We start from the raw sequence: 23,133 nt of genomic DNA on the forward strand, positions 1-23,133 counted from the left end.
GCTGTTTGTGAACCTCGAGAAGGGAGAGACCAACCGGCAACCACAGAAAGACATCATGTGCTCCCTACATGCTCTGGTAGCACAGAGAGGAAGTCACCGTCTCCTGGGGAACCCGAGTTCTGGGGGACAAATGAGCATCTGATGCGAGCAAGGCAGGAAGGACACTGCAGGGGATGGGGAGGCGTCTTGTTCAAAGGTGAAGCACTCAGGCGAGGGTGCCCCGCTGTGCTTGGAGCTCCGAGAACATGAGAGCTGGGAGGGCAGAGGGCGGGGGCTGGAGGAGGCACGCCCGGGAAGCAGCACCTCATCAATGAGGGCAGTGTGCCGGGCTGGCAGCTGACCTTCATTCAAGGGCAGTGGGGAGCATTGAAGGGTTTTCAGGAGGAGAAGTGATGCCCAAAACTCGGCCTCTGTGCACCAGTGCTGAATCAAATCTTGGAGACAGAGTTTTGGGTGAAGTAGAAAAGAATAGCTTTATTGCTTTGTCAGGCAAAGAAGGACGCAGTGGGCTCGTGCCCTGAAAAACTGTGTCCCAACCCGGGAGGATTTGGTGATGAGTTTTGTAGCAGTGGTTCAAGGGTGGAGGTGCCACTAAGGATCAGGGTGTGTGCAGTGCCGCAGTTCCTTAATCTGGCCTCAGGTGGTCTCCTGATGAGCAGGTCATTACCTTCTCTGGAATGAAGAATGCTAATATCTTCCATTTGTTGGGGGTTTTAGTTCTGTAAAAGAGCTCAAAGATACTGTTATGTGTATCCCTTGAGGCGGAACCAGGACCCTGCCCCAAGGCTGCACTATTGTTTCTTGGCTGCCCCTCCATTGTCTCTGCCTCCCCTCCCTTCCCTGATTAAGCAGCTGTTCAAAAGGCTCCCATGCCCAGGAGCCCCACAGGTCCTGCTCAGTTTCAGAAGGAAGATCAGATTTGGGATTTAGGAAGCTCATGTGAGCAGCCTGCGGATAGAGTTGGAGGAGCCCCAGGCTGTAGACCTTGAGCAGGTCTACAATGGGACCAATGGGAGGCTGTAGACCTTGACCAGGTCAAAACGGATGAGAGCATGTCCTGAGCATGGGAACAAGGACAGATGCAGAGGAGATACTAGATACATGGGATAACACAGGGGGTGGTCTGGTGCCATTCGGGAGGGAAAGGGAAACAATAACTTAATTTGGTTGATTAAAAACTCTGCTTTTATTATCAAGTGTTGGGCCCGGCATTCTCACCTGGACCATTGAACTCCACCCCATCTTTAGCATCACCTCATCCATCTCCACTGGCTCAAGGATCAAAGCAATGAGGCCCAAGAACACACTTCTCTGATGGTCTGGCCGGGCTCCAGGCTAGGGTCTGGAAGGATGGAAGAACTGCAGATATTTTAGCAGTTTCCCATGAGTCCTGTTCCTTACGGCTGCTTTTGATAAATCTTGTGAGTGGTACAGAGTGAGAACATAGCTCCACAAAGGCAAAGGTTTGTGTCATATCCTCAGCTCTGAGGACACATTGTAGGTGCTCAGCCAGTATTGTAGAAGGAAGGAATTGACACTCTCTGGTCACCCGGACCCATGAACAAGACATATTTGCACAAAATAGAACCCAGACTGTCCACAGGTGCACTGTTGTTAATAACACCGTGATGTACATCTCTATGCATGTCAGCTTCCCAGCACAGGGCCTTTATGCCTACTGCTCTTTCTCCCAGGAGTATCCTTTCCCCCAACTTAACCCAACTGAGATATGACCTTTTTTTAAAGAAGAAGATGTTGGGGGTAGGAGTTTATTAATCAATTTATTTATTTTTGCTGTGTTGGGTCTTCGTTTCTGTGCGAGGGCTTTCTCTAGTTGTGGCAAGCCGGGGCCACTCTTCATCACGGTGCGCGGGCCTCTCACTATTGCGGCCTCTCTTGTTGCGGAGCACAGGCTCCAGACATGCAGCCTCAGTAGTTGTGGCCCACGGGCCCAGTCGCTCCGCGGCATATGGGATCCTCCCAGACCAGGGCTCGAACCCGTGTCCCCTGCATTAGCAGGCAGACTCCCAACCACTGCGCCACCAGGGAAGCCCAGGTCTCCTTCTTTATTTTTTTAACTTTTAAAAATTAGTAGTAGCATATTATTACTATAATTACTCTTGGTGGTGATTAGCCTTTGTTGTTTTCTTTTTCCATTATGTTTTACTACAGGATATTGAATATAGTTCCCCGTGCTATACAATAGGACCTTGTTGTTTATCCATTTGGGTCTCCTTCTTTAAAAGGCCTTCTGTGACCTCCTCATTTAAATTGTCTCTCATGGATCTCAGGGGGGTTTTCTCTTAGGATATCTCAATTTTCAGTTCCTATGTGCCTGGGACTTGGTAATAATAATAGCAGACATTCATTGATGCCAATTCTGCACCAGGCCCTCCTCTAAGAGTTACACATGTCTTCAGCAACTCATTGCATCCTCACACCTACTCTGTGAAGTAGATCCTATTATTATCCCCATTTTACAGATTAGGCAGTAGAGGCCCAGACAGGGCCAGACACTGGTTTGGGGTGGCTCAGCTTGTAAGTGGAGAAGCCAGGTTAGGAGCCCAGGTGGTCTGCCTCTTGGGTTTTACCTACTCAATAGATACGTGTTCAATAAATGTTGAACAAATGAAGTTTTCACTACATTTTGGGTTATTTTCTAAAGAATAATTTTGTTTTTTGGGGAGGGGGGAACAACGATCAACTTTATTGATTCATTTAAAAACGATGCAACCTCAAACAAAGGAGGTACTGCTAAAAGCTCAGTTGGGTGAGGCAGATTAAGCCTTTTGCTTAAATCCTCTCCATAAATCTTTGAATTATGCCACCCCTTGCCTCTGGAATACTGTGATTAACATAGACAGAGGCAGATTTTGTCTAGTTCAGAAGAAGAGAGCAAGATAGAGAGAATAGAGAGGATATTATATCTGAGTGAAGGAAGAGAAAAAAAGATGTCCTGGATCCTTCTTTGAAACAAATGAGTAAAAAGGTGGTCACATTTTACTAAAGATCAACTAGGTTACGCATTCTTCTCCTTTGGGGAGGATGTGTTAAGAAGATAAAAACCTTAATAGAAATTTCCTCTCTTGTCGTCTAAGGCTTGACTATGGGGAGAAATCAAGAGTCCTTCCAGTTCTGAACACGCTCTTGCAGTATTTCTGTCCTATTAGCCTACTTGCATAAAAATCTTAGTTGGCTTTAGAAGAACAAAGCATTTATTCAAAGTTTCCATTTTGCGGTTCAATTCTCCTCTGCTGCTACTTTGGCAATCTCCATTGGTCTTTAAATTATGTTACTTTTTTTGTTTTCAAGAACAATTTGCTGAATGTGAGGTGATTGGGGAAAGAGATGTTGACATTCGGTGCTTCCTGCAACCAGAGTGTTTTCCCCCAAGAGCTGTACAACCGAGTCCCGCCCCCTGTTAATTGTCTGTTCTGGAACTCCTGCCAGCACAAGGAGCAGCGGAGGGAGCGGCTGTCCATCGCTGAAGCCTTCGGGGCGGCTGAGGATGCTCGCCAGTACATGGGCCAGTGGCGGAGCCTGGTGGCCGAGCACAGCGCCACCCTGGAGGAGCTGCAGGAGCGCCTGGACCAGGCTGCCCTGGACGAGCTCAGGGCCCTGACCCTCTCACTGTCCGAGAAAGCCACAGAGCAGCTGCGGCGGCTGCAGAACTCGGTGATGACCCAGGAGCTGCTCAAGCGCGGGGTCCCCTGGCTCTTCCTGCAGCAGATCCTGGAGGAGCACAGCAGGGACCTGGCCGCCCGGGCCGAGCGGCTCGAGGGTGAGGAGAGGGACAGAGGCCAGGAGGGCATTCAGAGCGTGAGGCAGAGGCTGAAGGACGATGCTCTGGAGGCCTCCACGGAGGAGCAGGCGGAGCTGAGACACTGGGAGCACTTGATCTTCACGTGAGTTTTAATCCCTGTGTGTTTTCATCGCCTCCTCTCCTCCCACTGGTGGGGGAGGGATTCCACCGCCTGGTTACGGGGATGGCCAGACACGTGCCATCTGACGCTGGACAGCAGTGTATTAGTTACTTATACCCACAGCCCAGGGAAGACGGGCAGTGCATGTCCCCCCAGGGCCACTCAAGGGTTGCAGAGCAAACAACCAGGGCTCATGGGAGGCAGGCTTTGTATTTGGGTTGGCCAACAAGTTCGGGTTTTTCATGTGAGCGGGGAAACAAACAAATTTTTTGGCCAACGCAAAAGCAACAGGAGGGTGAGGTGCCCCCTGGTTCCCGTGGGAGGATGTGATGGGCTTGTTTGGACAACTACAGGCTGGCAGGGAACTGAAACCCAATGCTCATTAGTAAGCAGGAATTGCACCTGGTCCCCTTGATGAGAAGTGTTGTGTGAAGAGGGGAGCTTGTCCACAGGAGCAGGATGGGGAGGGGAACTTATAGTTAAGCCACAGGAGGCCCTCCCTGTGTCAGCAGATGTCAGGGAGCACATGGTAGTGGGCCTTCATTCCAGGCCTTACGGCCCGCTGCACCATCTCTTTATGGGGCCCGTTCATTCATTGAATTCAAGAACCATGGAATGACATCCACTTCTGACTAGGATGCTGTAAGCCATTGCCCGCCAGCAATCCTGGTGTAATAATTATAAAATAATGGATAATTTGCACCACTAATGTTTTTAAAGCCACTGGAGAGCTATGGAAGCAATGAGGACAAGTTAAAATCAAATTCCAGAGGGGCCACTGTTGATAGTCCTTCACTCCCCTGCAGCATTCGCCGGCTCTTTGTGCAGACTGAGATTTGACGTGGCCCAAAAGGGGCCATCAGCTGTGTGATAGACACCAGCAAAGCTTTGGCAACTGTTTAGGGCTGGCACGTCAGATTGGAAACTGGAGGAGCCTCGAACATGGCCCACATGGGGCTAGAGAGAGGAATGAAATGTGGGCAGTGTAGACCAAAAACCTGGGTTTAAATCCCAGCACTGCCACCAGCTGTCTGAGTGTAGGCAAGTTACTTAACTTCTCTGAGCCTCATCTTTCTTGCCTGTAGAATGGGATGACAATGATAAATTATTTACGGTGCTTTCAGTAGCACATGATACCATTGGGTTGTTAGAAGGTGAAGAAAGCATTTTATAAGAAGTCGGGGGGTAATTTTCTAGTTTTGATTCCATGACCCAATGATACTATCAAGATCCAGCCCTCAACATCCTTCTGCTCCACTACACTCAGTGTGCTGCTTTGGTCTTTGGGCTCAGCCCCACATGGTTTCAGGATGGCTGCTGCAGCTCCAGGTGTCACATACATCATCTCTCTCTTTTTTTTTTTTTGCGGTACGCGGGCCTCTCATTGTTGGGGCCTCTCCCGTTGCGGAGCATAGGCTCCAGACGTGCAGGCTCAGTGGCCATGGCTCACGGGCCCAGCAGCTCCGCGGCATGTGGGATCTTCCCGGACCGGGTCACGAACCCGTGTCCCCTGCATCGGCAGGTGGACTCTCAACCACTGCGCCACCAGGGAAGCCCCGTCATCTCTTTTTAACATGTGAGGCACTGATTCTTCCGATTCCACTGGGCAGGACTACATCACCAGCCCATGCCTAAACCATTCACCGGCAAGGAGTGAAATGGCCATGACTGTCTTAGACCAGAGGGCAGCGGACTTTTTCTATAAATTGCCAGGTAGTAAATATTTGAGTCTCTGAGGGCTACATGGTTTCTGTTGCAACTATTCAGCTCTGCCCCAGTAGCGTGAAAGCGGCTACAGACAATCCGTAAGTGAACGTAACTGTGTTCCAGTAGAACGTTATTGACAAAAACAGGCAGTGGGCTACATTTGGTCTGCAGGCCGTAGTTTGCCAATTCCTGCCTCAGATCACCTGGGATTCCCTCTCTGGGCCTGTGAGGGGTGTTCCTATCCCCAGCATGGTTGGAGAGTAACCCATCTAAACAAAAGCTGAGCTGATAAGAGGCAAGGAAGTGCCGTCAACCACATCTGGCAAAGTGCCAACTCCACATCATTGATGAGGGATTACATGAGCAAGTATATGTCAGTCTTTTTTTTTTTTTTTGCGGTACGCGGGCCTCTCACTGCTGTGGCCTCTCCCGTTGTGGAGCACAGGCTCCGGACGCACAGCCTCAGCGTCCGTGGCTCACGGGCCCAGCCGCTCCGCGGCATGTGGGATCTTCCCGGACCGGGGCACGAACCCGTGTCCCCTGCATCGGCAGGCGGACTCTCAACCACTGCGCCACCAGGGAAGCCCTATGTCAGTCTTTTAACACAACCCTTGGTCTGCAATAAGTGGATGAAAAGAGGTAGCTGCTATCATCACCACCATCATTCCTGTGCTGGAAGAACTCAGATTATCAGGAGGAAGACAGACACGTAAATAGATGATTGTGATACACAAAGCAGGAGTAATTAACCAGGTAAACATATGGAGGATTAGGATCCTTACCAAGCTCTGAAGAAGGTACATGTTGGGCGCCGGCCACTGACCTGGTACTGGGAGCCAGAGACAAGGCGACACTGCCCACTGTTGCCTTGCTGAGGCGGGGCAAGACTAGGTGGTGGAACAGCTGGGTGGGTCCTTGTCTGGGTGTGAAGAGGGGAGACCAGTCTCACCGCATGAAAGACAGAATCAAAACCCCCAGCAACAGCAGCGCAGTGAAGATAAACAGTAACCGCCATCTTCCCAGTCTGTTTATTTAGAGTAGTGTAGACTGTTTACACATAAGGGCGTAACTGTGCCCGTTTGGCTATAACATAGCGCTCTTTTCCTTTTAACCAACGGACCCACCCATCAATATTCCTTAAAGGAACCAACCAACCCAGAAAACACTATTGAAGCGAATAAACAAAACCAAAGCCCTTTGACTATTCTTTCCTCGGTATGGCCACTCCACAGTTCAGTTTGGATCTTAGCCACAATTTCAATTCTGAATTGAATTGAAGCCCTTTTGATTAGAAAAGGTTGCATCGACATAGGATTGTGGAGGGGGTGTTGGGGGTGGGCGTTTGGGGAGGGTAGGGGAAGGCGTCCTTCTCAGTCTGTCTGCTCGGTCCATCTGTCCCCCTCCTCTACTGATCCTGCATGCTGCTCGCTGGACGTCGGTGGTCCTCCCCATCTGCACCGAGGCCTGAGCTCTCCTTGAACCCTTTCAGGGATACCAAATAGCAGAGCATCGTTCTGCAGTGCCCATCCTTCCTTGGTGGCGGTGACATCCCATGGAACAAGGTCTTCCTGGCCTCAAGGATGCAGTGCCTCCTCCTTAAGTGTTCATTCCCAGGGACTGACCTTGCTGCCGGGGAGGAGAGGTCCCAGGTGTTTGCAGAGGGTGAGATTGTCTTGGTTTAGATGAAGTGACCTCTCCCCTCCTTCTCATCTCTCTTTCTTTATGGTTCTGTCCTTGTTTAGTTCGCAATCTTTGTTCGTTTTTGTTTTCTTGAACAAACAAGATGCTGTCTTCTCCAAGCCCATACAAATCAGATCCTTAAATGCCACTTCTTATTCCCACGAATTGTTCTCAGCAGTGATTATTCAGCTCAATCTACATTCGACCAAAGTCTCTTTGCTCCATCCAGCCTGCTTTGGGCTCTTCAAAGTGTGTGGATTGGACGTGACATTCCCATTATTGGATGGTCATCTTCTTTGATTCATGTGGTTCCATTTTGCGGGGAGTATTATTAAAGCGGCCGCCGATTGAGTCGTTCAACAGGAAAAGAGAGATCTCACTTTGGTATCAGAAAACTCTTTATGACTTTCCTAAGGGTTAAAGGGGGTCAACTAACAATACACACAATCTGAGTCTGCTTATATACTTTGCTTATTTAAGACCCTAAAAGGTTGTAGCCTTTATTTCTGAGGCATTAAGTAGAAATGGCTTTGCACAATAGTTTTGAAACATATTTTTATAAGCTTCTCAATTTCAAGCCAGAGAGAGTTGCTGTAAACCTGGTCCTATAAAATAAGAATTAATGAGGATGCATATTTTGCCAGGGAAAGTGTCTTTGAGACCTTTTTGCTAAACTCCTGCCTGGATCTTAAATTCCTTCAGGGCAAAGACCCTATCTCCTATATTTCTGTATTATCTTGGTGCCTACCTAGTGGAGGATTAAAGCCAGGCCACCCTGGGCCAATCTGGTTTGAAGATGGGCAAAAATAAAAACTCAGATTCATTTCAGAGTTGCTTTCACCTTGGAGTCCACGTAAGCAGCAAACACGTGGGGCAAAGATTCTCCACGAGGGAAGGTACAAAGGAACAGCTGCAGTTTCCTAAAGTGTTTCAGAAAAATTGGTGAGTCCCAGGGAACCCAAGACATGGGCTTGGGGCCTTTAGACCGCTTCTGTCTGGGGACCCAAGTCAGCCCTTTCGGTCTTATTCTGCTTCCACGAGAGAACTTTCTAGGTGAGCTGAAGTCCCACAGGCCCACATGAAGATTTTTTGAGCGATCAATGAACAGACACACATTGCCCAAAGCAGGACAGAAGAGATGGCCTCCCTCCAGATGCTGTCTCCTGGGTCAGGGAGGACATTCTGTCCAGAAGTCCCAGCCGACCTCCTCTTCCATCTCGTTGGCCAGACTGGATCCCCAGAGGTGGGAAAGAGAGCCTGTGGCCGTTCTCCCCTGTAGAGTGGCTGTAGGCCTTGCCTGGGAGGAAGAGGGAGACATTCCTTAATTTCCTCATTTGTGGGCTTCCCTGGTGGCGCAGTGGTTGAGAGTCCGCCTGCCGATGCAGGGGACACGGGTTCGTGCCCCGGTCCGGGAAGGTCCCACATGCCGCGGAGCGGCTAGGCCCATGAGCCATGGCCGCTGAGCCTGCGCGTCCGGAGCCTGTGCTCCGCAACGGGAGAGGCCACAACAGTGAGAGGCCCACGTACCGCAAAAAAAATTTCCTCATTTGTAAATTGAGGATTGAGTTGCCAAAGGATCAGTGAGGATGCAGGTAAATGTTTCCTGGGGCTGGCATAATAAAGCACCACAGACCAGGGGCTTTAAAACAACAAAAATGTATTGCCTCCCAGTTCTGGAGGCCAGAAGTCCAAATCCAGGTGTCGGCAGGGTCATGCTCTGTCTGAAGGTTCCAGGGGAGAATCTGATCCCCGCCTTTCTCTTAGCTTCTGCTGTTGCTACAATCCTCAGCACTTGTTGGCTCGTAGACCCATCATCACATGGCCTTCTTGTGTGTGTGTCTTCTCTTCTTTGAAGGACACCAGTCATATTGGATTAAGGGTCCACCCTATTGCAACATGACCCCATCTTAACTTACTTCTAAACTGCCTCTGCAAAGACCCTATTTCCAAATATGATCACATTCAGAGGTACCAGGGGTTAGGACTTGAACATATCTTTTGGGAGGACACAGTCAGCCCCTAACGGTAAATCACTCTGCGTGGTTTCCAGCACGGAATAGGTTTTCCCTAAATGAGAGCTGTCACTCATCATGCTAGAAAGACCCAGCACAAGGCCCCCCTTCCCCATGACCTGCCGAGTTGGGCATCTCTCCTCCGGGCTGCTGGTCCCTACGTACAGTCTGCTGCTGGCCAGGCTCGGTGGACAGTTCTTTGTCTTCATGTCTGTTCTAAACGGAGACAGGTTCTCTTCAAGGTCGTGAGCGCCGGGACGCCTGTTGCCTGCTCACAGGCTTGTCTCATTCAACTCTGAATTCCTAGTCCCAATATGATGTTGTGTCCATCATGACACACATTAGATGCTCAAGAAATCCTTGTGGAATGAATGCCCGATTAAGGAGATGGTGTTTTTTTTCCAGACGTGGATTTGACTAGTGGAGTTTGAGCTTTGAATTTACACTTTCCCCCCAGCACAACCCACACTGTCTTCTCTCCACTAAAACATATCACTGTTCTTGCTTTTCCAGAAAGCTCTGGTCCTCTGCCTTCTCCCTGTCCGAAGAGGAGCTGCTCGGGATGAGGCAGGAAGTTCACTGCTGCTTCGCTCAGATGGACAGGAGCTTGGCCCTTCCCAAAATCCGGGCCCGAGTCCTGCTGCAGCAATTTCAAACCGCATGGCGAGAAGCAGAGTTCCTGAAATTGGACCAGGCGCTGGCCGCCCCTGAGCTGCAGGTAGGATGGGCATCTCGGGGCCTCGTGGGTGCAGAAGCGGGGCCTCCTCCGGCGGTTGATACTGTAGGATCTCGCTCCGCCACCCACCCTCAGCTCATCTCCCACCCTCTCCTCTCGGGCCCTGTTGGCATCAGCTGTTCCTGGAAGCACCTTAAGTTCTGTAGTGGACACACTGGTACCTGGACTTGGGTCTCTGCCACTCACGGCTCACAGCTGCGCCGCTCTCCTGAGCGTTCCCCTCAGCGATGGGAGCCACCTACCCTGAAAGGTGACTCTTCCTCCTGCCCCCTCCCTTGGCCACAGCCAGTGACCCACTCAGAGTACTTCTGTAAGTGGCACAAGGAGGATGCTCAGCTCAGGTGGAAAAGGGCATCTCTCACCCTGGGCCTCGGAGGGTGATGATTGACAGATGCCTGTGGTGAGCACGTGTTATGGGCCACAGACGAGGCAACTCTTGGGTGCAGGGTTTACTCTGGAGCCCCTTATGGACCAGTCAAGGCCAGACGCTACCTGAGACCTCCACCATGCGTGGCCCTTTCCCCCTCCTGTCCTGGTTCCCTCACCCCCTACGCCTTGCTCAGAGGTTCTCTCTCCGGAAACTGCGTGCACCCCAGTCCCTGCCTCTGGCTCTGCCTCTGGGGAATCCCACCTGAGACAAGGCCTTCGGACTTGCTGTTTCCTCTGCCAAGAACATCACAGGGCCAGCTCTTTACAGTCTCTTCACATCTCAGTTCAAATATGTTACCTGCACAGTGGTCTTCCCTGAGCACGATCCAAGATCACCACTTTCCCAGGCATCCTTTATCACATGCTGCGTTCCCGCGTCTTCAGAGAGTCGATTGCCATCTGCCATGTCCTGGTTTCTCGACGTACTCGCGGTCTGTGCTCCCACTGACAGCAAGCTCCCTGTTTGTAGTACCCGTTCACCACTCCATCCCAGCACCTAGGAGGTGCCTGGTGCGTAGTAGGTACGCAATAAATTTTATTGACTGAACCAACCAACCACCGGATGTGGGCGGAATGCGGGGACTTCCCTTGAGTTGATATTATGTTGAGATTGAAAACATTTCGAATCACTTACACTTCCAGTAGCTCATCTGTGGTTCACATCAGGGCCAGGAGGTAGATATTTTGCCCCCATTCTACAGATGAAAGCACCAACCAGCAGAGGAAAAGTGACTGACCGACGTAGGAGGAAGCAGACGACTCGCTTGGAGCTGGTGCTTTCTGACTTTAAACCTACTGCTTCTCCTCGAGGAGAAAACACAATTCAGGCACATCCTTGGTGCTCTCTGCCCAGCTATAAGTTCTACCGTGATCTCAAGACCCCCTGTGGTCTGACCCCTGATCAGTCACGTCCTGGTAAACTGACTCTCATTGGGGGTTCAGAGTTCCTGATTTGTAGCATTTGCCTATTTCCCTGGTGTAAATACTCCTTCCAAGGCCAATTTCAGGCTACCGACTTGACATCACTGTGCGTGGGGCTGGGAGGGAGGCACACGATCTGCCCCACCCCCGCCCCACTCTGGCTTCCCCCGCTTCCAGTGCCAGTCCTTGCTCTGGGCTTCAGGGTCTTACCCACCAGCCTAGCTCTGTTCCTAAGAGGGGTTGACCCCCAATTTCCTCTTTTTGGTATTATCACCATTAGATCAGGAGATAAAAACTATAGTTCACTCATGGGATGAGCTGAGCCCAGCCCGAGTTTTTAAAGACATTGGGTGCAGGAGTCAGGAAGCTCACCATCTAGTTCTTAGGGCTCCCGTGATGTGGCTGAGGCCACCGATTCTGTTCTGGCCTCAGTCTCCTCCTCTGTCAAGTGGGGGTCTCTGAACTCAGTGAATTGCTGTGTACGTGCTTGCTTCCTCTGAGTGCGCTGGGGCAGGCCCTGAGGACATGGGGGTCTTCTCTTGCATTATCACCACGGCCATAGGCGCCGGGTCAGAGTCTGGTGGGCAGGCCTGAGTCCAGCTCTAGAGCAGGCTCTGGTAGATCATGGCAGTGAAAGAGTGGAGGAAGGGTGGGTATGTGAGCCGGGAAGGGAGGAGGACTGGCCCTCGTGGGGAGTGGCCACCAGCCACGTACTGCACCAAGCATCTTAGATGTGGTGTGTGCTGTGTTGGTCATGCTACATCATGCCGTACTGCATGGCGTTTTGTTTTGCTATGTTATGTCATGTCCTATTGTTATATTCTCATTTATGCTACATTCTGTTACAGCATGTTGTTATGTTCTATCCTGTTGTGTTACAGAATGCTGTATTGTTATATTTTTCTGTTTATTATGTTAGATTATGTTATATTTATGTTCCATTTTGTTATGTTCTTGCAGTAATCCTATGAGGTAGGTATTATTAGCTCCATTTTACAGGTCTGGAAACTGAGGCTCAGAGAGTGTAGCATCTGCTACACTCATTCATTCATTCGCTGAATATCAATTTACTGAGCACCCACAACCTCTTCTCTTTTTTAATTATTTATTTCTTTTCTTTCTCTTTTTTTTTCTCTGGCTTTGTTGGGTCTTCGTTATGGAAGCACGGGCTTCTCTGTGGCGTGCGGGCTCCAGGCAGGCTCCAGAGTGCATACGTGGGCTCTGTAGTTTTTGCAGTACATGGACTCTCTCATTGAGGCGTGCGAGCTCAGTAGTTGTGTTACGCAGGCTTCGTTGCCCCGCCACATGTGGGATCTTACTTCCCTGACCAGGGATCGAGTCTGGGTCCCCTGTGTTGGAAGGCAGATTCTTTACCACTGGACCACCAGGGAAGTCCCACACAACCTCTTCTTCGACTCCTCTCACCCTTGCTCTGGGCTTCAGGTCTTCGGGGTCTGGAACCTTCTATTCCCACATTTTCACACTCCTGACACCTTGTCATGCAGGGCTCAGCTGCAATGTCACTTCTTTACATTTGTGAGAAGCTGGTATGTGTGTGTAGGTTGTGCAGACTGTTATTCTAGGAGGATGGTATGTGTTAAAGCCCACGCATAATGCCTCCTTGAATGCATGCATACGGATGTCCTCAGCAGCTGTTCACCTCTGCAGACGTGTCCCCATCTGCCTAATGTAAGATAATACCCAGAGAATATCCGTCTCCTTGTCTTCATGGCACTCACCAACCCTCTGAGAGTGTCTTGGTCGGTTATTTGTTTTCATGTTTACTGATTTTTTCCTCTTGTTTTGTAAGCTTCCCAAGGACAAGGGCCTCTTCCGTCCTGTGCCTGCTCACAGAGGCTGACGGGTTGAGGTCCCCCACTGGAGAGGAGGTGGATACAGGTGGGGCCACTATCTGTCTGACTGCAAAGCTCCAGCTCTGCCCACGAGCATCCCTCGCCTCCCTTTGGGGGGACAAGCTCCCAAAGTATGCCAAGACCGAAGGCCCATGAACGGAGTTCATTCCAGGAGAGTGTTCATCTCTCCTCCCCTCTCTGGCTAAGACAGCTGTGCGGTGCCAAGAGCTGCAGGAGCCTCTCTGGGCTTGGGGAGACCAGGAGCTGCACCAACCTACTGGTGATCACTTTCTCGCCCATGTTTTCTCCCCTCTCTCCAGCCACAGTCCAAGGCAAGGAAGCCACGCTCCAAGAGCAAAAGCAAGACAGACCTTTTGAAGAAGTGCACTGAAGATAAAATTCAGCTCTTTGAGGAACAGGCCCCCGAAGGCCTGGTTGAAAAGGTCAGTGTTCGATCTGTCACTCCTCATAGCACATGGCAGGGCTGGCAGCCGCCCAGTTTAAGGGCACACAGAGCCCTTGGGGGCTGTGACTGCCCATCTCCACCCAGCACCTGTTTTTTTCTTTTTACCATCTTTATTGGAGTATAATTGCTTTACAATGGTGTGTTAGTTTCTGCTGTATAACAAAGTGAATCAGCTGTACATATACATATATCCCCATATCTCCTCCCTCTTGCATCTCCCTCCCACCCTCCCTATCCCACCCCTCTAAGTGGTCACACAGCACCGAGCTGATCTCCCTGTGCTATGCGGCTGCTTCCCACTAGCTATCTATTTTGCATTTGGTAGTGTATATATGTCCATGCCACTCTCTCACTTCGCCCCAGCTTCCCCTTCCTCCTCCCCACAGCACCTGGTTTTTACACTGTGTTCCTGCAGGTGGGACCCGCCCCACCCCCACCCCCACCCCTTTTCACCTGGTCCTTCTGCCTGGAACCCTCTTCCTCCACTTCCCCCCCAGGAGGTCTCTCTCTGGTCCATTCTTCTGGCCTCATCTCTGGTGCTGCCTCCGTGGCCTGTGGTTGCCACCATCCTTGTGCCTGGCTCCGTGCTGAGGGGTTCACTTGTGCTGCTTCACTTCTACCTCCGCATTTGTCTTGCACACCCTCCTCTGTGCCCCACAAGCAACCCAGCCTCCCTCACCAGCCCCCTTTTGTTACACTTCTGTTTCCGCGCGTACTGCGTATGACCACGTGCTGCTTACCCGTGTCCTTCCCTCTTCTTGGATTTACCTTTCCACCTCTTTTTACCTGAACAAGTGGACTTTGTCCTCAGCTGTCCTAAGGCACAGCCTCTGTCCTCAGGTGCCCTCTCTTCCAAGAAGCCTTCCCGGAACACCCAGTTCTCCCACTTACCCCTCCCCCTGCCAACTTCCTTTCCCGTCCTAGCATATCTCACGCTGTTCCTTCATTCCTCTGGGATGCTGAGGAGGCAGCAATGTCCCAGGCATCGTGTTCACGACCGCTGGGGTGGTCCCAGCTCTCAGAAATGCACATTCTAGACAAAGAGCACTTAAAATGATAGATCATGATCAGTGCCAATAAAGAAATGAACAAGATGGTGTGATAGTGATGGGGTGGGGGGATGGCGAGGGGGAAGTGGGATCCACTGTAGGTGGGAGAGTCAGGTGAGGTGTCTCTGAGGAGGTGACATTTAAGAGTCGAAACCGTGTTGTCACTGCCGGGGGCCCACTGCCTTCCCCAGCAAAGGGCAGACTCCCAGAGGACTGTCATTGAGTGGATGTACAGACCATATTCTAGAGCTGCTGGTTTTGTTCCTACCTTCTGTCCCTCGGGTCCTTTACCTAGTTATTTTAATTTTTTTTTTTTAATGTAAGTGTATTTCTCAGAACACAAATGCGTAATCCAGCAAAGAGCCATAGAACCTGCTCCAGGCAAGGTCATGGCTCCTTCCAGGTGTGTACAGGTTGTTGATGTCTTAAGGGACACAAGAAGTAGCACCCTATTCCCACTTGTGTTCTATATAAAATTGAGACACAGGACAAAGACTAAGGTAGGTAGTGGTGGAAATATCATCTGTCTTACTGTTAAAGGCTAATTCAGAAGATAGAAATTAGTATGAGAGCCAGATGGGCTTGCTAAACATCCCAGAATTAAACAGACTCAGTCACACGGTCACAGGTGTCCCTGGGGGGGTCCTGGCAGCAGCCTACCTGGAGGAGCAGAAATGGGGCTCCCAGAGCAGAGCTGAGCCAAGCCTGCCTGGTGGGGTGGATTCCCAGTTCACCCAGGAGGGGACGAGGAGAGGGGTGGAGTGAGGCAGGGACTACATGGAGGAACTAGCCGCATGGGGGGTGGGGCAGGGCGTTTCCTCCAATGCATGCTGGTTTGTGACCCATTGTCACACTTAAGGTAGATATTGTCAGAGAAGGAAAAGTGGGGATTTGATTTGGTGGAAGGAATGCGTGGCCTGAGCCGTGGCCAAGGACACAATGCAGTTCAGGGGAGCCCAGAGAGTCTGCAGCCCCGTGAAAAGGCTGCTTTGCTGGGGTGCTGGGTCTCCCGAAGGGATGGGGGAACAGACCCGGGGTGGAGGGTCTCAAGTGCCTGTCTGGGAAGATGGCCTGAGTCTCACCAGCGCTGTAGAAGGAGGAGAGGGACAGGATGAAGGATGGGTTGAGAAGGTCCTGAGGTTTCCTGAGCCGAACTCAGCAGCCCACCCACCGTGAGTTCACCTGACCGCATATGCTTCCCCCATTCTAGCCTGTCTCTTTCATTCCATTATGTGCTTTACCCCTCCCGACTTCCTTAAGAAGTAGGAACGGTCCATATCCCTATTTTACAGATGTGAAAACTGAGTCTCCACAGTGAGTTCATCCAGGTTTCTGCAGCCAGGCGGTGGTGGATCCAGCACTTCAAACTAAAGCTCTATCTCTTCTTCGTCTTTGACGGGGAATATTCTCACGGAACATAGTTATTTCCCATGGTTGTGTAATGTTGGATGAACGTGCCTTGGCTCCCACATCTGTAAAATCAGGATTGAGACAATGATAACCCACTAGTCACCGGATTTGTGAGGAACAAATGGATTGGAAGGTGCTTTTTAACTTTGGAGTGGGCTCCAGTGCCCATTTCCCCAATAATGGAGCAACACATAGGCTACCTAATCCCAGCCTCATGGAGAAAGGCAGCCAAGAGTCCTTTGTCAGCTGTGACCTTTTCATGACAGGCCACCTTCACAAATGGCTATCTCATTGTGGCAAGTGCCAATAAAATAGGCACTCCCCAGTCAGCGGCTTTGATGTTCCTCGTGAAGTCGGTCGACTGCATCTCTTAGCATCCGTGGCAAGTGTTCACATTTTTTATTTGCAGGGTAATTGCACAGAAATGACAGCCCTTGGGGGGATGCCAGCAGCTGAGAGTTGTTTGACTGTGCTTCAGGACTGGGAACCCCTTCCAAGCTCATGTAGCTATCGAGATGGAGCAGGGACCTAATGGCCACTGTCCCAAGACCCACTGTTAAGCCCCTGCGTGGCTGGCAGCATGCTGTCCCCAAAGGGACTGTGGCTTCACAGCTGGGGTTGCAGAGCATGCTGGAAGCACCTGCCAGGTGCCCCCTTTCTTTACTAGAATCTGCAGCCCTCAGCCCCAGGTTGATATGTCCCTGGTCTGGACTCTGCCATCTGGAGAGGTCGGCAGAATTGCCCAAGGTCACGCCATCAGTGAGTGGTTGAGCTGGGGCTCCCAAAAGGCACGTCTGCTTCCATCACCCATGCCCTTTCCATCATGGTGCTGGGTCCGCAGTGACAGCGAGAAGGCTTCAGCCTCCCAGCAGGGCTGTTTGGTCCTCTTCCCCGCGTCCCCTCCCTTTCCTCCACCTCTTTCCTTTTCCTTGCCGTGCTCAGCTTTCCCCTTTCCCTCATTCTCCTTCACTTCCTCCTTTAGAACATTTTGTAACCTGTTCTCTGGGCCGGGCACTGTTGCAGGATCCTGCACTTGAGATGTTCATGGTTTTAGACGAGCAGCAAATTTGTACATCGACCGTTTACAAGTTCGCCTCCTGCTTTCACATAGAAGCCACCTGACTATGCTGAGCTCCGCCTTGAATGAGTGGTATGTGACTCATTCAGAAAGACTTGTACGACCGATTCAGGGAGGAAAAGAGAGACAGGCAGGGGGATGAAAGTGAACTTCCTGCCTGCCCACCTTTTCTGTCCAGCTGATGGGTTATCAGCTCCGGTCAGAGGCAGCCATCCTGAGTGGCTATGTGCACCTGTGACACTCCACAGACATCCCAGTCCTTCTGATGGGCTCCTTACAAAGGCACAGATGCATGATTTTCAACCTGGAGGACTCTGGAGGGCATGTACATTTTAGAATAAGTTAATCAAGTTCCAAGATAAATTTCTGTTGGATTGCACTAAAATTACAGGTTAATTTGAGAATTGTCTTCCCCTCCAAAAAGGTGGAATGTTTCTTATTTTATGTGGATCTTCTTTTAAGATCTTTAATAGATTTTATATTTGTTTCCATTAAGTAGGGTGAACATCCATCTCGATATGCCGGGGACAGTCCCAGTCTCCCCTGTCATCCCTATGTCCCTTCCCATTAGCTCTTCCTTTTACCCTCAACTTGGGCGATAAATCATAGGGTCACCTTATGGATAAGGTATACATATACATACGGTCTTGTGTATTGTTTTTGATGATTCCCAGATACATGATAGGTTTAGCTGCAATTGTGAGTTATTACCTATTTTCAATTATGTTTTGGGCTTATTTGATACTGATGTAAAGAAATGTTACTAATTTTTATAAGTCTTTCCAGACTCCCTTATTCTATCTCTGGAGCCAGACTGCTGGGTCCAAAGTCCCTATCTCTGTCACTTACAGCCCTGTGACCTTGAGCAAGTCACTTAACCACTCTATACCCTAGCGTACTCATCTTTCAAGTGTGCATGATAGGTACACCTGCCTCTTTAAGATTCTCGTGAGAATGTGTCTGTTGATTTTTTGCATTTGGTCGTAATGTCTACAAATAATCACAGCTTCGTAGCCTCCTTTCTGATTCTTACGCCTCATTTCTTTTTCTTAGCAGTGTTTCAATGTCCTTGTCTGCCTATTCCATCCTCTCTCTCATTTCCATTGGTTGATTTTTCCCTGGATTATGGATAGTTTCCTTCTTCTTTGCATGCATGGTAATCTTTGATTGGATGGTAGGCATTGTAGATTTTACATGTTGGGTACCGGATTTTGTATTTTCTTTAATAGTGGGGTTTGGACATGTAGGTATGTTCTGTTGGATTAATTTTATCCTTTCAAGACTTGCTTTTTTTTTTTAACATCTCTATTGGGGTATAATTGCTTTACAATGGTGTGTTAGTTTCTGCTTTATAACAAAGTGAATCAGTTATACATATACATATGTTCCCATATCTCTTCCCTCTTGCGTCTCCCTCCCTCCCACCCTCCTTATCCCACCCCTCCAGGCGGTCACAAGGCACCGAGCTGATCTCCCTGTGCTATGCGGCTGCTTCCCACTAGCTATCTACCTTACGTTGGGTAGTGTATATATGTCCATGCCTCTCTCTTGCTTTGTCACAGCTCACCTCAAGGCTTGCTTTTAAGCTTTGTTAGGTTGGGTCAAGAGCTGCCTTTAGTCGAGGACTAACGTATCCCCGCTGCTGGGGCAACACACTTCTGAGGACTCTACCTGATACCTTGTGTGTCGTGGGGTCTTTTCACTCTGAGTCGTAGGAACACAAGCTCTTCCCAGCTCTGTGTGAGCTCCAGCAATGGTTCTGCCTATTATTTCTGGTGGTTCTTTCCCTGGCCTGGCATTGGTTTGTTATTTGGGTTTTTTTCAAACATGCACAGTATTCAGCCAAAGCCCCTTGCAAATCTCTGGATCTCTCTCTCTCTCTCTCTCCCTCCCTCTCTCTCTCTCTCTCTCTCTCTCTCTCTCCTTCTCTCAGCAGCTCCCTCCTCTTTAGGACTCTGCCCCACAAATTCTAGGCACGGGGGCCTCCCAAACTCTGCTTTTGTTTTCTGAAAGTACTGAGCCTTCTGGTCTCTCCCTGGGTTCCCCAACACATCCTTTTGTGTACTAGGAACTGCATTCAGGCTGTAAGCTGGGGCAACCGTGGGGCTCACCTTGTCTATTTCCTTTCTCTCAAGTATCCCAGTTCTGTGCTGCCTGTTGTCCAGTGTCTGAAAACCATTGCATCATGTGATTTGTCTAGTTTTCTAGCTGTGGGAAAGCAAATCTGGTTACAGAGTAAATTTGTTCCCTGTTCCTGTATCATGGCCAGAAACAGAACTTTCTAACCTATCCCTTTTTGATTGATTTTTACTTCTAACAGATCCTTAAAAAGAAAAAAAACCTATCCTTCTGTTATTGATTTCTACTTTTAGTATGTTTTAGATAGAGAACAAAGTGTATATGATAAGTCTTTGGAATTCATTGAGGCTTACCTTGTGGCTTTATTCGCCCTCAAAAAGGCTGAGTATTTTCTGTTAGATATGGAGACGGGAGCAGTAGAGGCAGGGAGGACCCAGGTCATGAGAGTCCTGACAGCTACACTGAGAAGCTCAGACCTTCTGAGGGAAAATTGACAAGATTTAGGCACTTCGTAGAGAGTATCTCTCAGGATATATTCATTAGTAGTTCTAGAAGTCAGTCTCTGTTGGCCAGTCCTCCTCTCCTGACCTCTGCTCTCGTTGGTTCTAGGGGTTGGGGGCCGTGTCTTAGTCTAACCTGTTCTTTTCCTTCTACTTGTCAGTGTGAGATGGAGGTTAAGGTTGCAGTCCCAGCCCCTGTCAAGAGCTGGATTGGTTTCTGGGGACTGAGGGGCCTTGAGGCCAGACACTTCAGCAAGGATAAGTTTCCAGTCTCTTGATGCCCACCTCTGTGTTCTGTTAGCAGAATTTTAATTGATGGATCCAGAAACGAAGGCAACATTTCAGTTCATCTTTGGTGCATTCTCTTGCTGGTTTTGCACAAAGTATATATAAATTGCTCATAAATTTTCTCTAGGAACACTTAAATATAAATGAAAGTGACATGACCGTATTTTCTGCTCACCCACGATTTCTGGTACTATTTTAACGATGTTGCTTCCATCTGGGTGGTGTGTCTACCACATAACCGTTCACCCATCCATTATTCATTCACTATTTCTAGGTTTCATGATATGCCACGCTTGCATACTTCGTTAGCAATCCCTCCATCAGGAGTGGAACTCTTGCACTGCAATCAACCGTGCATCCTAGTGCGTTTCTGCAGCAGCCTCGGCCATTACACAGAGGTGGCTGGCGCTTCTGTCAGGAACAGCTCTTCACACACCTGTCATTTCAGAAGTGACTAGAGCTTAAGCATGAGAATAATGTGCTCATTTTCAGATGACATGACAAGAGAGAAAACTGATGGTACAGGTCTTTATAAAGCTTAGAAAAGAAGGCATATTGGAAGGGAATGCATTTTAGGAAGAGGCGAGGAAATCCATTCATCCACCTACCAAGACTGGGAAAGCCTCCAGATGGTTCTCTTCATGTCTACTCTTGCCCCTGTTTTATCCCTTGAGGCAGACTCTGTCAAAGTCATCTCCCTGAAACACCATTTTAAGGAAAGTTTCTTTCTTTTTTTAAAATTTTTATCTTATATTGGAGCATAGTTGATTAACGATGTTGTGTTAGTTTCAGGCGTACAGCAAAGTGATTCAGTTATACGTATACATATCTATTCTTTTTCGAATTCTTTTCCCATTTAGGTTATTACAGAATATTGAGCAGAGTTCCTAAGGGAAGTTTCATAGCTTCCCACTGCTCCCAAAGCAGCCCACTTATATTTTTAATTTCTAATTTTTCAAGAGTTTTTTCTCTCTGAATGCTCTCTACGAAATGACATTGTCTTGTTGTTTTAAGGCTACTATAACTCTTGTATCTCTCTGAGAACATTAAGTTTTTCAAAAAAATTCCTGCATATTTATTATCACCTCTACGTTCATTAGAGGCTTTCCCAGGTATGTGGCCATCCTTGGTGGTCTGCTCATATTTAAGAGTGGAGTACTTGGGCTTCCCTGGTGGCACGGTGGTTGAGAGTCCGCCTGCCGATGCAGGGGTCACGGGTTCGTGTCCCAGTCCGGGAGGATCCCACATGCCGCGGAGCGGCTGGGCCCGTGAGCCATGGCCACTGAGCCTGCGCGTCCGGAGCCTGTGCTCCGCAACGGGAGAGGACGCAACAGTGAGAGGCCCCAACAGTGAGAGGCCCGCGTACCGCAAAAAAAAAAAAAAAAAAAAAAAAGAATGGAGTACTTAAATGCTACTTGGAGGCTCTAAGCTGTAAGTAGGGCTTGCAGACTATGACCTTCACTCTGGTGTGACTGGGCTGGACCACTCACTTGGGGAATTCCCAATGTCTGTAACTTTAGAGCTTTCTTGAAATCTGGTCAGAGTGCCCAGAGAAGACCAGTCTCCTGCCTAAATGGTAAAGGCCTTGCTGCCCATATGTCAGGAGCCAAATGAGGGAAGAGAACTGAGATTTTAGTAGTCAGTATGTAGAGTTTTACTTGAGTCCTTCTGCCTTAAAGAGAGCGGTAGATGCATGTTATAAATCTACTGTCTTTCTCCAGGAATCTCAATTGTTAATATTTTTCTATATTGTGCATGTTTTTTTATAATTAGAAATGAAAAAAACTTTTTGAAGGAGGAAAGAAAACTCTCAATATTATAAACTATTGTTTTATCTTTTTCCTGCAACCCAAAGGAGACTCTATTTAACTGATTATAGTAATGATAACCAAAATAATACTAGCAGTAAGAATATGGCAGGTACTATTTATTAGGGGCTCATTAGGTACCACAGACTCTACTAGGCATTGTTCCCTGTCATTTTATTGTTTGCTTTTCATAGATAAAACTGAGACTCAGAGAGGTTAAGCAGCTTGTCCAGGTCACACAGCTAGTTAGGTGGTAAGTTTTTACGTAGGAGATAACAGATCAGCCATAAACACAAGAAATAAAACTATGCTGACTAGTTTAAGGCAGTACTCTTAATTTGTTTGAGATTTTTGCACTTTAATTATGCAGATGATGGGTTGAGTGGCAATGTCTTTCCAGGCATAGAAATCAAGTTTTCTATCTTAAATTTAAGCACTAATGATGTTTATTTAGCCGGGTGTTATTTCATTCAATAAACATTAACCCAACACACCTTTACTGAGTCCACTCCCCTCCTGATGCAAGATAAAGGAGAGAGTCTTAAATTTTGAACCCATCCTGCAAAGCATGGTTTAAACTGACCTGCTTTTTGAGAGGGCCAGCTGCTAGAATACGAGTGCATTCGTATATTTAAATAGTGTTGCGTCAGCATCTCCTCCCAGCATGTGGATGTGAGATTCCTAGTGTGACTCCTTTCTGACCCCTCTCTTTCCACATGGAGGGACTTTGCTAGTGACATCCTGGCCTCTCTGCATGCCTTGCCCACTTCCTTCCAAGGAGAATGTTACCTGATTGGCGAGATCAAAGTAGGAACTGAGCATGTGCGGTGCAACTCCCTCCTCTCTTTGGAAGCCAGCCTGTCTGCAGGAGAGCTGACATTTGGTGTCTGTCTGGCTCCCCCATGCATCCAGTTGTATATGTTTCCAAACTTGTGCAAGGAGGAGGGGTGTAAGGTCTTGAACTTCTTAGAATCTCAATAATTCTCTGATGATTGACAGGTTGATTTTATTTTGTGTTTAAAGGACATCCCAACGAATAGAAGAAACGACTCCTTCAAAACTGCACATTCTACCAGGGAAACCAGTTAGGAAGTTGTTTGAACTTCACATCTAAAATAAGAGTATTTTTATTAATTTAGGTAGCTTGAATATTTAATTAAGCCTGTCATTAATACCTCACAGAAATGCAAATCT

At 48.8% G+C, this 23,133-nt stretch overlaps 1 protein-coding gene across 3 annotated transcripts in view; it reads left to right on the forward strand.

Moving 5' to 3' along the window:
- EVC2 (EvC ciliary complex subunit 2) overlaps window positions 1–23,133 on the forward strand; it is a 145,843-nt gene that overhangs the window by 90,574 nt on the left and 32,136 nt on the right. For all 3 annotated transcript variants that reach the window (XM_032632678.1, XM_032632680.1, XM_032632679.1), the window contains 3 exons: window positions 3,451–3,905; window positions 9,836–10,040; window positions 13,582–13,704. In XM_032632678.1, coding sequence (XP_032488569.1) covers window positions 3,451–3,905; window positions 9,836–10,040; window positions 13,582–13,704 — 783 coding nt within the window. The remainder of the gene's footprint in view (window positions 1–3,450; window positions 3,906–9,835; window positions 10,041–13,581; window positions 13,705–23,133) is intronic.

This window comes from Phocoena sinus, chromosome 5, assembly GCF_008692025.1.
Source record: "Phocoena sinus isolate mPhoSin1 chromosome 5, mPhoSin1.pri, whole genome shotgun sequence".
NCBI classification, from domain to species: domain Eukaryota; kingdom Metazoa; phylum Chordata; class Mammalia; order Artiodactyla; family Phocoenidae; genus Phocoena; species Phocoena sinus.